General features: G+C 41.4%; 1 protein-coding gene across 1 annotated transcript in view; it reads left to right on the top strand.

Moving 5' to 3' along the window:
* The window catches only part of FGD5 (FYVE, RhoGEF and PH domain containing 5), a 124566-nt gene that overhangs the window by 84760 nt on the left and 24897 nt on the right, over positions 1-14909 (top strand). The window contains exons 8-11 of the mRNA XM_067303670.1: positions 2211-2295; positions 5127-5177; positions 6737-6795; positions 14302-14373. Of these exons, the coding sequence (XP_067159771.1) occupies positions 2211-2295; positions 5127-5177; positions 6737-6795; positions 14302-14373 (267 nt within the window). The remainder of the gene's footprint in view (positions 1-2210; positions 2296-5126; positions 5178-6736; positions 6796-14301; positions 14374-14909) is intronic.

Genomic DNA, 14909 nt, shown 5'->3' with positions numbered 1-14909 from the left:
GTCTATAGCTCTCTGAGTATACTTTGCTCAAATACATGCACGTAGTGGAGTAGTTTCCCATTCACAAATTAATATATTAAGCTCTCTGAACATGTGTGAAATTTAATATCTATTATTGTTAACATTTCTTCATATCTCTTTCTCACTGCATTTTCCATCTTTTCTTTACAATTGAATTTCTCTGCATTTTTAAATGGATGTTGTGACAGGCAACAAACCAAACTGCAAAGGAAGGCACAAACTCTAATGGCTAGATAAATACAGGGATCTGCTCATCTAGAACCCTGAATAGTCTGTAACCACTTGGCCTGTATCAGTAAGAAAGAAATGTATTTTCCAGTTGCATTAGCTACTCATCCCTGTTGAATGACTGAAAAAAACCATCAGGATGCAAGTGACAGAAATTCAAGCCATGATGCTTGATTACATTTTGAAGTACCAACTATGTAGCCAGGTCACATCACTTCAAAAGCGTAAACCCATATGTTGATGGGAAGGTTCAGCTGGGCTACACTAACTCTATTGAGCTAAAATGGTTAAAAGTCGTGCTGCTTTGCTGTGGGTCTAGAATCCCTGTTTCTTATTATCTTCATCTGATATGAGGAATAACAATGTTTACTCAGGTGGCAGAGGGGCTGTGTGGATGAATTAATGATTGCACTTTAAAGGTTATTTAGAATGCCAGCTCTATGGGGTATGGATTGTGTTTTTCTCTGCAACACATGTGAAATATTAATGATAATTCATTTCAAAAGCCATTTGGAAGTCAGCATTTACGAAAAGATACCTTGCAGCCACCACAGTTATTTCCTGTTAGCAACTAAGGGGAGCTCTCATGGCTCACATCTCTCTGAACAGGAACTCGGTAAATGCAGGCTTTCTGCTGATGGCCAGTGTTCCCAGCATCCCTCCCAGCCATATGCCTACACACTCCTGTCTTAACTATCAGCCCTGAGGATTAGCTCCTATTTCTAAGTAGATGGAGCTTCTGCTATGACAAGATCATCAGGATTTTGCCCTAGAATCAGTGAGCTCTGCAATTTTTTTCCCTCTTGTAATACATGCAAAAGCAGGTACATGCACACAAATGCAGGGGAGGCATCTCTCAGACCTTTCTCATTGTATTTTTAAAGCATAAGCACTATTAGCTTCCAAGTTTATCAACCTAGAATTTAGCGATCCTATTTCGGGCACCTTTGACTTGAGCATGGGGGACTGGGAATGCTCAGTGCAACTGTGAACACACATTTGGTGAGTTCAGTCAGCCAGTCACAGGAGTAATACAGTAACATGAAACACCTCTGCTGCTGCGGAAAATGCTGTCTCTTGCCAGCCTTCCTTTATATAGTTAGCTTCCTAGTCTCCCTTTCGTCCTGCCTCTCTTCAGAAGTGGCAAACACTGTGGAAATTTTGGTCAATGAACACTGAAGCCCTGTGAAACTCAACTGGGTTTTGGACTCAGACCTTGTAAGGAACCAGCTAGCTTTCGTGCCATTCCTCTCGGGTCCTGGAAGCTTCCACTTCTTGGTGCCTCTGAACATGCGGAGACTTTTCAGGACTGAGTTTTGTGGTTTGCTTTTGCAACAATGTCATGAAACTTAACAGTTATACTGCAAGTTTCATATTTTAACTGAGCCTTTACGAGACCACCTGCAATGGGCTGAATCTAAAAGGGTAAAGCAAAGAGAAAACTGCTACTTCTTTTCCATGTGAGTGTTAAATTGGATCACAGCTTCCCTTTATTTTGTTGCAAACAGACTCTGGACACTCAGTGCCAATTCAATCACAGGGATGCTTTGCTGTATTTTGCTCAATTCTGTGTCTTGAAATAAGACACTAAACTGCAGACAGAAGAAAAAAAGACGACAAGCTTCACTGAGATCTGCTTCCCTGGCTCTTCAGACACCACCCTAAAATCTTTATCCAACCTTTAACTTCTAACTGGTATTCACTTTCCTTCCTCTCCTCTCCTTCCCTCTGAGTTCAAACTGTTTTGCGAATGATGCATAGGAAATAAGCTGACATCAGTAGTTCTTTTTAGTCACAAAGATTATATCCCTAAAGAGATGGGTAAACTGGGAATGGCTCAGTGAAGTTTGTGCATGCAACTGGTAGCAAACTTTCAGGGGACACACCAGGAGGAGGGACAGTTTGGTCCTGAGCTCACATATCCCTGGATCTTTGTTTCCTCTTCCCTCCCCTGAGGACAGAACTCTGGTGACAGCCCACAGAGCGTGAAACACCAGCTTTTGAAAGTGGTGCAGCGTGTCTTCCAGTACCGTGTGCTGCTGACAGGTCAGTAAAACTAAACTGCTCTTAAAGGTACTACAGTGGAATTTCTCCTGTGACGTCCTGTGCTTTCTTTGTGCTGCACGTTGATGCCAAGACAGCTAAAACAGGGCTGCAGAAACTTGAGATTTCCTGGGAACTTCAATCTGCTTAATAACAGATTCAGGAAATGTCAGGGAGCCTGGAAAGGAACAGGCACTCCTTCAGCATGATCACGCTGAAGGGTCACTAAAAAGTGTTAAGTCAAGTGCTTTTAGCCCTTCCTTCCTGGCTTTATCCTTCCATGAAGTAGGAGAGGCAGAGTTCAGAAACCTCACTGCCAGCAGACAAGTTTAATTTTATTTATGTCAAAGGTAATTATCAGAGGCAGTAGGGGATTGTAGCTCCCAGCAAGGGGAAGCCCCCAGCACTGCATACACTGTCACGCAGTGGCAGAACACTGTCTCCTCCCACTCTATCAACAAAGCAGCACTGCACCCTACACCCCACATACACTACACCTAAGACTAGCAATGACTTTAAGTCAAAGTCCCAGACCAACTTCTCCGCATTCTAGGAAAGCCCAAGCAGAGATCCAGATTTATATGTTGCCTTATAGTAACACCTCCCCTTTACATTCAGCATTGTATCCATCACTCCCACCTGGAGTCTCTCCAAGTGTATCTTCTGGGGTTTGTGTTCCTTCCTGTGGCTCATTCCCTGCAAGCCACGGCATATCTAGCAAGTCTGAGCCTGTGAACAGAGAAATGTTTTTGGAGAAGGATGGAGCCCCCAGCAAGAACTGTGAAGTTTAGGTTTGTTGCTAATGAGCTGGTTGGAGAAGGAAGTGGTGAATTTAACAATGAACCTGTGTTGTCCAGTAAGTTTGGCAGATTGAAACACAAGAAACCAGGAATCCATAGACATAAAGATGGAGAACTGTTGTTGGAGCATGTATATGTGTGGGTGGAGAGAGATGCAAGATGAGTTATGCATGGGACAGTAAAAAGGAAGCCATAAACCATGCCCATATTCAACAGCTGATGAAAGGCACAGCATATTAGAAGTGACTCCTATAAATGCAGAATAAAGGGACCATATGAATTTCTATTCACAGCACAAATTAGCGGCAGCTTCATCTTGCTCCAGACACTTTGATCAAGGATGCAACTCATTTTTCACAGCTGTTTTTGCTTTCTTTAGTAACAGCAATACAAATGAACACTGGATGCCAGTAGTAAGATTTTTTTCTGTCTGACTTGCTTCCCTCTCTGGGAGCGTCTACATTAAGGGCAACTTTCCAGGCTGGCAGTTTGTAATACTTAGCTGTCTCACATGGTCCTTACAGTGTTTTTAGTGCATGCATGAAAACACAGCATCTGAGAAAATGAACGTGGCATGTCCCTGTCACAAATACCCCCAGCCACACTCCATTTTCTGTGTCCATATCTGTGGTCCACAAGGTAAATTGCAAACATGAATTTGTGAGAGAGCCAGAAGAGTCTGAGTGCAGCCCCAGTGATTGGACGTCCCCTCCACGCTTGAAGCAGCTTGAGCTACTCCTTGTCGCAGGTACTGGCACTAACTGGGAAGATGAATGCTTTCTAGTCCCCTGGAGTGGTTTTGTGTGCACAAAGGAAAAAAGGATAGGGTCTGCTGGATCATGATATTCCAGAACTGCTGCTGCAATTCTTCACCGGAAAAAAAACAGCCCCTCTGTGGCTGTCAGGACAGGAATAGTGTAGTCCTTCAGTTTCTCCAGGTACTATAAAATTATATATATACATATATTTATAGGTGCTCTTGTGTATTCATAACTGGCTGTTTCTACCAGATAAGGAAGGGTATTTTATCAGGATATTGGTTGCCAGTTACTGCACTACAGCCAAAAGGAGTTGCCTGCTCAGTTAAATGAACCAAGCCAAGGACAGAGCTCGCAGCTGTGAAAGGGAATGCTAAATACCACCTGACAACACAACACAACACGTTCCTGCCCGACTTGGTGTAGACAGACTCTTTCCTGAACCCAGGTGAAAGGCAGGTAGAATTCAGGGCAGCAGGGAGGAGACAACATTGGAAAACTGCATGCATATGGATAGGACATTCAAAGGTTTCTGTGAGCAGCACCACACACAGCACATAGGCCTGGTTCTTGGATGCAGAATTTAGGAGCTTGGATTCATCAGAGAGATAAGAATGAAGTATTTCAGGACTGGGCTTTAAACATGGTGGCGCTCCCACTACAGTCATTAAAGGCATAAAAAGACCCAGACAAAGAAGAGACAGATGATCTGAGTCAAGTAGCCCAGGTAAGGCTGACAGGTTAAAAGTTTGTAGATAATGTAAATGTAATTCCTATAAATGTAAGTCCTACTGTGTGTTGTTTACAGAACCTATTTTCAAAATGTGACTGAGTTCAGTAGTAAACACTGAACTCTGCATTTATAGAACCAGAATCCCCTTCCTTTGTCTATACAATTCATTTTCTATTAATATAGAGAGAATCAGTCATTATTGCCAACACCATTCATTCAGATGAGAAAACAGAATTCATGAGAAGAGCAACTATTAGTAAAGTGGTGCTACTCAGCATTTCTCTTGACTGAAAAACAAGGAAATATTTTTGTCCATCTGCTTGTTGGTTTATACCTGTCAAGTTATGTGATGAGTCCAGATCTGAATCAAAGCAAGATCTCAAAATAGAATGCAGTCAAAGATAAGTTTCAATTTGGAAAGAGACAATATATACTTAATTATTCAGAAATAAAGTGATAGGGGATATTCAGATATTTTTTGATAATCCAACTACAGATCTGCATTCTGATTACTGGATGTCTGTGTTTGATTATTTTCTACAGATTACTTGAATAATCTTTGCCCTGATTCTACGGAGTATGAAGCCACACAAGGTAAAATGAAATAGGTAGAACAGAAATTCTCTTTCGCTAACTCTGCTTCTAACAAAGTGTGGGATCTACATCAGGAGTATATGGAAGAGGCTTATTTTCAAGATCTTGAGTTAATAGGTTAGATATAAGAACTATAAGAACTCATTGCTAATTTAGATAAATTATTTACAGCAGGAACCATATCTTTTTTCATTGAAATTTGTGGACTGCCTTTAGTTTTGACATGATGAACATACAGAAGAAGAAATGATTATGCATACAAGCATGGTACAGATATTGTAGTTCAGCCCTAGACACCAGGAAAATCCTAGTCCTCTTTGGCTCCTCCATACTTGGCCTGGTAATTGTAAAGCCAAGTGGGATGGCTCAATCTGCTTGTCTGTATATCATTATCCAGGGTATGCCTGCTGCTCTCTGTGCTGTTCAACTTTGGAGCGACTCAGGAGGCTTGAATTATGTGTCTCTATTTCTGTATTCCTTAAGCCCATGTACACTTGAAAGACAGTGCTTTAAAACCAGTTCTGCCTAGTCAAGAACAAATCCAGATGTTCAGCTGCTGACACCATCCTTCCTACCATATCAGATGGGTAAAGCAGAAGTTGCTTACTCCCACTGAAGTCAAAGGTAGGATTAGCCTTGGTCTCAGTGGGAGTAAGCTTCAGGCCCAGGTAAGCAGGAATAATGTTGTATTAGCAAAACCAGTCCACCTCTCTATTAGACTGAGTGTGAATCCAAACCAGCTCATAAGCAAGGAGATCTGCAACTCCATATTCTGTTCTGACTGAGAGCTGAGGCTGGCATAAAACCTAGTCCAGGCCCTAGTCATTGACAGTGGGATTACAGCTATACCAGTAAATTAAACAGAGCTAGGGCAGATGTTTGAGCCATGGGGCCACGCTTGCCCACTCTGTTGTTAGCACACACCTGGCACATTTCTGCCCAGTAAGCATGCTCCCAGATGATGCCCAGGAATGGGTAGGACACCTTGTTTCGCAGGCGAAGAGATTTAAGATAAGGACCTGAGCTGTCTTATACCATTGCCCTCAAGGCCAGTGAATGCAGCCTGGTCCATGTTATTTGCCAGTGGCGGCTCCAGATGTTCATTCATGTCATCACCTCATATACACTTCTGTCAGAAAGGGATGACCTGTCCTCTCCCTTGACAGCAAAGGACCACCATGCTTTTGGATGGCTAAAGCTGGGCTACATGATATTCTCCCTGCCACAAACTCCAACTGTCAAAAGTCTGCAACCAGAAAATGCCACAAAATGATTTTGGGCCATTCTAGGCGCTTAAAAGGGACCTCACAAGCTCTCCTGGCCAGCACAGTCATGACATAAAGCTTTGCGCAACAGAAGGATGAAGGAGAGGGGAGCAGACAGCGCTGTTCTGTGCCCTAAATTTGCCAGGCAGTTCCATCCTGAAGGTGCCAAAGGAATTTAAGGAGTGGCTTGGGAGTATGGGGAGTTTAAAGATGCTCTTGTATATAGAAGGGATTGGGGTTATTCTTCCTAATCTCGTATGTGATTCATGCTCTTTGTTTTGCTTCATCCCTCAGCTGCCTTACTCATTGTCTCTGAAATCACAGACCGAGCCAATGACAGCATGCTCCAAGGGGTGAGTCCTACCATGCCATAATCTGTTCTGATCAATAGTGTTTTTTCTGCACATCTTCTGAAGTGAGTAGGTAGTATATCTGTTAAATTCTGAAGCCTCCTCGAGGTGACACCCAAGGGTTTGTACAGCTCTGGTTTATAACATTGCGGATATGGAGTAGGTCTAGGCCCATTAATGAAGCTGTACAAGATCTAAGTCACTGTAGCATGCAGCACAGAGTCTTTTCCCTCCGAGGGGTGTTGAAACGGTATGTGGAGCAATGAAGTCAGAGATGGGCATTTTCATGGTTCTGTTTCTAGTCTGGGATGTTTTTAGATATGAAACCTTGAAGATATCACAGATGTGCTATTAGAGATATCTTCCAAGCTCATTTACATGACTTTTCCACAGTATGGAATCCCATTTTACTTCAGAAGAATAGGTCCTGATTTATAGCCTTACAGATCAGCTCACAACCAAATGGACTGGCCAAGACTTTCACAGGTTAGAGCTCTTGTGTAAATTCAGATTTAGGCATTTAAATAAATTAAATACCTTTCCAAAATATTGAGCAGTTCCTTTAAGGTCAGTGTAACTTAATAATACCTCTCACATGATATTAGAGTCCTAATCAACTGGCAAAGTTAGCCTGCACATAGCTGTTCTTATGATCATTTGTTTCCAAGAATCTAGGTCTGATTTTTATCTAAGTTGATAGAAGTTTTGCTACTGACAACAGTAAGAAGCAGTGTTAAGAGGCACAGAAGGCAGCAATCAGACTGTCAGACACTGGATCCAGAAAATTCCTCAGGAATTCAACTTGGTGGACCTCCATGTGATATTGTATCTAGAGCCAGTGCCTTTCCTTATGTCATACCAGCCATCCATACCTGCAGCTAAATTCTCTCCTTGGGTCCATGTTTGCAACACTTGCAGCTTTAGCTCTGCAGACACAGCATTCAGCTTAAGGAGTTCTAAGAAGTGTCTACAGTCCTCATAGCCTAACGAAATGTCAAGAAATGGTCATAGTACAGTCCAAAATCTCAAAAATGCCATTTTTAAAGCCTTCTTCTCAAGGCCTTTAGACTACCAAGGATAACATGCATTACTATGGAAGTTATTAGTGCAGTTGCGTTCTTGCTAATGTTGATCATTATGGTGGTTTCTTCTTGACCGCATTCATGTCAGAGGACAAAGCACCTCATTCCAGACATCCTGCATTTCACCCAATGAGTGGTTGCACTGAAGTGTATCTTTCTCAAAAGCTGCCTAATCTCAAGTATTTTATCACTGCATTTAGATACAGTGATTCCAAGTGATGGGGAATGTATCATATCTCTTGGGAAGCTGATCACACTTTACTTCTCACTTGAACATTGCTGACTTTAACATCCTGCCTTGGGATTTGGCCGTGCCTGTGTCTCCTAAATTAAAGATCTGTTTGGCACTGCAAACCTTCCTCCCTATGGTTAATTACAGATGGCAGTCAAGACACTTCTTTATTATTTAATCTACTGAGGAGAATGTTGCTAATAATCACTCAGCCATCAAAACATGAAATACAAGAGACATAGTGGAAAACATCTGAGCATTAATGTGGACCACAGGAAGAAAGTGACAGGAAATATCAGCCCTTCTGAGTAAGAGTTTGTTTTCAGATAGGATTTTAAAGCTGAAAGAAGGAATGCACAGGAACTGATAGATAGGGAAAGACATCTGCTGGGGGCCACCACAGCCACATACCAGCACTGCTAACCCAACATGTTCCCTTTAACACCTTTGCTCACTGCCTGCGGGGCGGGGAATAAGGGTGCCTGGTGAAGCAGTGAATTTAGACTGGCAAAACCATGCAGGTCAGGCTAGATGAAGGATGTTCTTTGCAACAGCTTGGGAGGTAAGAAAGAAAGAGTCTCAGAATCCAAGGTGCCCTTCATCTTTTAAAAACAAAGCTTTCGTGCTCTGTTCAGAGGAAAAGTAGAAGCAGCTGCTTTCAGCAGATGAACCTGAGAGCCAAGAACCTCATCTTTTGCTCACATCTGGAAATCTCTGCTCCTCAGGTTTAAAAGCCATGTCTCTGATATGCTTGCCAAGATCATAAACACGGCCTGTGTGTTCATGGGCTGCTTTACAGCACGAGGTTTACTGATGATCTCCTCATGGCCAGAGACAAACAAACTCCACATCTTTTAATGTTTGTATCAGAAAGGGATAATTGGGTAGTTAAAACTATTTACTATTTCCTGAATAGGGAAACCTGTCTTTGCAGATCTGCCTCCTTCCCCTTTTGGAAGCACTAGAAATAAGGACTGATGCTCTGCACCTGCTTTCCCTGAAGCCAGTGGCAAAATTACTGCATATCGATAGGAAGCCCAACTAGTACATTTCTCTTTTCATGCAGAGATTATCTCAAACCTTAAACCATAAGAACATATAAAGATTTCAAACATCCTGAAGATCAAGGCCAAAACTCAAAATTCAGATCTGCATTCTCACTCAGTGCAAACTCCAAAGAAGTCTGGACCTACTGTTTTTGTTTAAGTCCATCTCTACTTTTCTGTTCCAAGCTTCTCCTCACTCCTCTGCATCTAGTGCAAAACATGTTCCCCCTTTATGCAAGAACATCAGCCCAGTGGCAGTGCTGATGTGGCTTGGTGACAATCCAAAACTTTCCAAACCTTCAGCTTAAAAATCACACTTCTTTTACACCTCCTAATTGCTAAGGAAAAGTTCCAAAGGTAAGCCATGTGTAACCAAAGAAACACTCTGTGTTTCAGCAACTAGGCAGCCTGAACACCTTTACTGAGTGGTGTAAGCCCTTGGCTACATTGATCTCCTTTGTTGTTTACTCTCAGCTTTATTTAAAGACACTTTAGGTCTCAATATGAACTATTTCATTGTCAGCCATTAGAGTAGATAGGATGGGGACAAAAGTTAGGAGGGAAGCTTTTGTGAAAGAATCAGTAGCTGTGCAGTGGACAAACACACAATGGTGAAGGAGGAGAAGGAAAGGAGAGAGAAAGGAACATAAGAAGAAAGCAATGATGCATGGAAATCACGATGTTCATACAGACTAATTCTGAGTGATGCTCAGCACTGACAACAATAACAGTAGTTAATTACTACATAAACACTATACTGTAACCTAGATGAAAGAATAGATGTAGACTGTGGGTAGGATGTGGTCTAACAAGCCTAGGGTTTTATCATAAAAAGAAATGTAAACTGGCCCACCCTACAGAATGACTGAAACCATGGCCTTATTGAGCAAGGGCTTTAACAGGTTTGATTCTGATTTTCTTTGTTCCCAGGCAAACAATTTCTAATCCTACCTTTCCATTACTAAAACATTCTTTGTGCCAAAATAATAAATGCCTCATCATAAACCTGAGATCTCAGGAAAAGTTTCCAAAATAATCTCAGAGCTTAGGGATACTCATATCAGAGCCTGAGAACTTCAAGAGCTCAGATCATAATCACACTCTTTTTTCTGGCATCTCTGCTTACTTAGATTTCACTCAGATGTCTGGAAGATTTGTAGGAATACTTTTCTGAAGTTATAAGCATATATAAGTGGATGAGATCAGATTTCCACTGTATATTGTACTGAAGTCAATGGAGTTATATTACTAATAAAAAATGATCATAAAAATTCAAATTATGTCTTTGGTGCACTACAGATTTTGATATAAACCAAATAACTCACATTTGGATTTTACTTAAGGGGAAACCTCCAGGGAAACATCGGCAGAGGGCACCTACTCTAGATTGGCTGCAGGTCCACTGAGACCCAGGTGCTGGTTTGATAAAAGTGTTCACAAATCTTTTTATCGACTCAGTCTGACAATGGCTGAGTTTTGTACGGTTTAGATCATGCTGGGATATGAACACTAAATGCAGTCCTAGGCTCTGCTCTTTACCTGTATTCTGGGCATCTCACAAACTATGTGTGAATGAAACCCAGACTCAGAATAGCAAGCAATAGTTGTCAAAGGGGCAAATGGAGACTCCCTGATACCTATTGCTAGGGAATGAGCAGCTTCTATGCAGCGCTGGCATAGCAATCTGTACAGCAGGACACAAGCAGACTTTCACAATTAGATCCAACCAATTTGTCATCAGGCAGCTTGGCAGTGGGTAACTTGTAGCTCTTTCATGTATTGAAGGAAAGTTTTGTATTTGCTGTGTTGCATTACCATGCAATTGATTTTTAACTCCACTAAGCCATGCTTTAATTTGAAGAACACTAGCAGATCCTCTGAGTTTTACAGATGCAATGGACTGTATAATAATTGCTATTAACACTGTCTGTCAAATTCCACATAGATTTTTACACTTCATTTTTTTATTGTATCATCAGAGCACATCTGCTCTTTTTGAAATTGTGGCCGGGAAGAGATGAATTAAAATTTCCTTTTTTCCCATCTGTGTGAATGCTGTGGGTTCACAAACGGGCAATTTCATGAGAATCAAAGTTCAATATTCTGCTAAATCAGAGGTTGTTTTCCTGAATTAATATCTCATCCGCAAAACCCATAACCAGCAGTTCTTTTCTTGCTCTCAGAATTTCCATTCAAAGAATTTAACAAGCGACTCTAATTGCAGAACAAACTCAACAATGTCATTCAAGATGGAGCATTAATAACTTGGCATGTACCTGGATGAAGTTCTAAGCAATAATTTAGACTTGGCATGTACCTGGAGGGGGAAAGATTCCTGCTGCCAATTATTAACTCATCAAACTGCACTCCAAAAATCTGACAGGAACACTGAATTATGATCCACATTTTCTGTAGAATATCAACAATTCATTATTAGCTTTTTTTTGTTTTATGGTAATAACACTATAGCAGTTTTTCCCCTGGAAACTATTAACCCAGGATTTTCAGACACATTATGATATTAACTGTCTCCACAGTGTTCTTGTCAAGTAGGAAAATACTATTCACAATTTACAGATGTGCAGAGGCACAAGGTATACCATCACCACACAGCATTAAGAGTATCATAACTCTAGGAGACATTCACTACTTGAACTAAGCAGGGTTTGTATTACTCTGTGAACTTCTACAATCTGTTAGAGGCCCTGAGATGCTAAGAGTTATAAATCATTGTTGCTGTTAACAGCTGGTGAATTCCTCAGGGAAGCAGTCCTCCTGCATATACAAAATGATAATATGTTCCTTGCCTAATGGAAGCTGCAGTTCACTGCTAAGCTGGCTAGAAATGGCTTTCAGCCACCCAACATCTGTAATACTGACTGGGTGGAGCTTTATTTTCATTTTTGAATTGTAGCTTGTAAAGGATTTTGGAAGGAGAATGATAAGAGTTTTAAGTAGAATGAAGAAAATGATATAAACAGGGAGTTTAAGGGAACTGTAGAGAAATTATACCCCCCTCAGCTGCTCACCACAATCCCTCACATCTGATAGCTGTTTGACTTCCTACAGGAAATGAGTCTGATACATCTCTGTCCGCTTCCTGGTGAACATGTGTCCATATTGTAAAGGTCAGCGTTCCAACAGGCGCCTCTGCCAGCAGACCTAAGAGAAGCTGAGGTGTATCTGAACTGCAGTGACTGAATTCTCCTCTCACTCCTGGAGAAACCCCGATAACTAGCACTACCATTTGCCAGGAGGGTGCTCACAAGCAGGCGCTGCCTTTTCTGCAAATGAAGAAGGGGCTTCTGCTGTGGAAGCTGTCAATTTGACAAGTTTCACTAGGGCTAAAATACCCTTTAGTGATAGAAAAGTCTTTTGCAAATGTCTTTTGCAAATGTCAGCTGTCCCATGATCCCTGGTATTTCCTGTGCTGTTAGATTATACATTCTGTTTCCATTTTGCTGGCCCACAGTATTTCAGAAGTGACCTGAAAAATTCCATTTGTTACTGCCTGCAATGCAAAAGAGATACTTGATGGCTGAAAAGGTCTTGAAAACGTGTCAACTGCCAGCTATATGGCAGCATCACAGTGCATCCCTGTGCTGGTAAAGCTTGTTGCCATTTCCATACATGTTTGATACGTCGTTATGGATTAATAACTGAACTTAATAATTAAAGAATTCTTTCTTTGGCAGAATTAATAACATAACATTAAACAAGTGTAATATTTCACTAAGGTAGTAACATTCAGAGATATTTCAGGCTTATCTTAAAAAGCAAGCAGAGATAGGAACTAATTAATTAATTGCGTTAGCTGAAATTCAGGGTAAATTAGCCTTGACAGACCATCAAGCTAACATGGATATACTCCTTCTGGTATCTGCGATAGCCTTCTTAATTAGCTGATTTGTAGACAGCACTGATTTGTATCAGGCAGATATATCCTTGATTGCACTGTACAATCTAACACTGTCTAACTAAGCCCAGAAACAGCTTAATGTCAGTGAGTGGAGAGCAGGAAAACAGACCATTATCAGCTGAAAACTGTAATCAAAGGCTGCTATGTCATGAAGTTGTTTTCTCCTCTGCATCAGTGTGGCCCTTAGTGTGTAGTTTATCCAGGTATGTAACTGAGTATTTAGGACAGAATGACTAATTTGGACAAGAAAGTCCTTATTTTTAGATGTATTCCACTGATGTCTCATTGCTGCTGTGCAGTCCATTCTGCTGTGCTGACCAGATAAAACCACAGCTGAATCCTACCTACAAATCTGGGTTTTAGCAGCATCACCTGCTATATGGAAGGAGAATTCAAATGACCCTAGCAATGTTGTAAAGGTACAGACATCCCTTCTTCCTCCTCTGTATATTCCATCCGATATCATCTCTTTCATGAGAGCACAGGCTTAGTTAGATTAATTTTAGATACCATCTTCAGGGTATTTTCAGAATCATATTACATGCCAGTGTTCACTGACTTTGTGCTCTCAGCCCAGGTAGATAGTTAACAGTACCAGGGTTTGATAATGAGCTTCCTGATCTTTGCAAAGCATCAAAAGAGAGACCTAGCTTCATTGCCTGCTTACTAGTTAACCTTCTAAATCCCCTGGTGCAAAGCCATTAATCCATTAGCACAGGATATAAACCTCCAGATAATCCTAATAATGATCCTATTGTAACAAAACATGCTCTAGATTATCTGTGTCATATCACTAATGCACAAACCTTTGGAGGAGATACTGCACTTTCTCTTTTCTTCCAGTTTACTGGTTCCCAGAGTGAGAAAGTCAGCAAAGAGGCCAATGTCTAAATACTGTAGGAGGTTAGCATGGTCTTTCTGAAGATGAACTGAGGTGTAAAGGAGATATTAAAGACGTATCAAAGATTAAATAGAGATGTTGAAGGTCACAACAGGTACGAATGCAGGTGATGGTTTCACAAAACCCGCCAAGCTGGAAGAAGGATTTCTAGACCTAGATTCCCTGGGCTCGGTTCTCTCTCTCCCTCTCTCTCTCTCTCTGAAACCTAACTCTGTATTATCACTATAATCTCCTAGTCAGAGAAATAAAATGGTGAGGAGGGAGGGTTTGCCTGCTTGTCTAAAGAACAATCACCATGCAGTCTCCTAAATGCTGTTTCTCTTCCTCAGGAAAACTTGCAGAAGCTGGTACACATTGAGCACAGTGTCAGGGGGCAGAGCAGCCTCCTCCAGCCAGGAAGGGTGAGTGCTGCAGGCAGACCTATGCTGATAAGGGCATTGTTTCCGGCCAGCTTTATTTCTGTCTGTGTGGATGGCGAGATTTCAGATGTCTACAGGTGTTGTTTACTGAGTCACCGTGATAAGAGTTGTAGCCCTGGCTTGTGTAAAAAGCCTTCACTCTGGCAGTGCTCAGAGAGATAGCCAAGAGCCTCACACTGGGAAAGACAGGCATTGCCCCTGCTTTCACACAGAGCAGCCATTTGGCTTTTCACTCCAGCCATCCTTAGACTGCCCCACTGTAGTGTGTTTTGGAGGAGTTGCTGTTTTGCTTTCTATATATCCATGTTGAAACGTTTGAAACACTTGAAGGCTGGAAAGGCTCAGAGTTTTATTTGGCTAGGAAAGAGCCTTAAATCAGGGGAAATTATTTGTTTTCAAATTGTTTTTCTTATCATTCCCTAGTGCTGCTTTTAGTGCAAAACATCATTTTTAAGCAATATATAAATAGAAATGTGGGAGCATGTATAGCTTTGTCTCGCTATCCACATCAAATACAA

Source organism: Apteryx mantelli, chromosome 12, assembly GCF_036417845.1.
Source record: "Apteryx mantelli isolate bAptMan1 chromosome 12, bAptMan1.hap1, whole genome shotgun sequence".
NCBI lineage: Eukaryota > Metazoa > Chordata > Aves > Apterygiformes > Apterygidae > Apteryx > Apteryx mantelli.
Note: the sequence above shows the minus strand (reverse complement) of the source record. Positions and strands in the feature narration are given on the sequence as shown.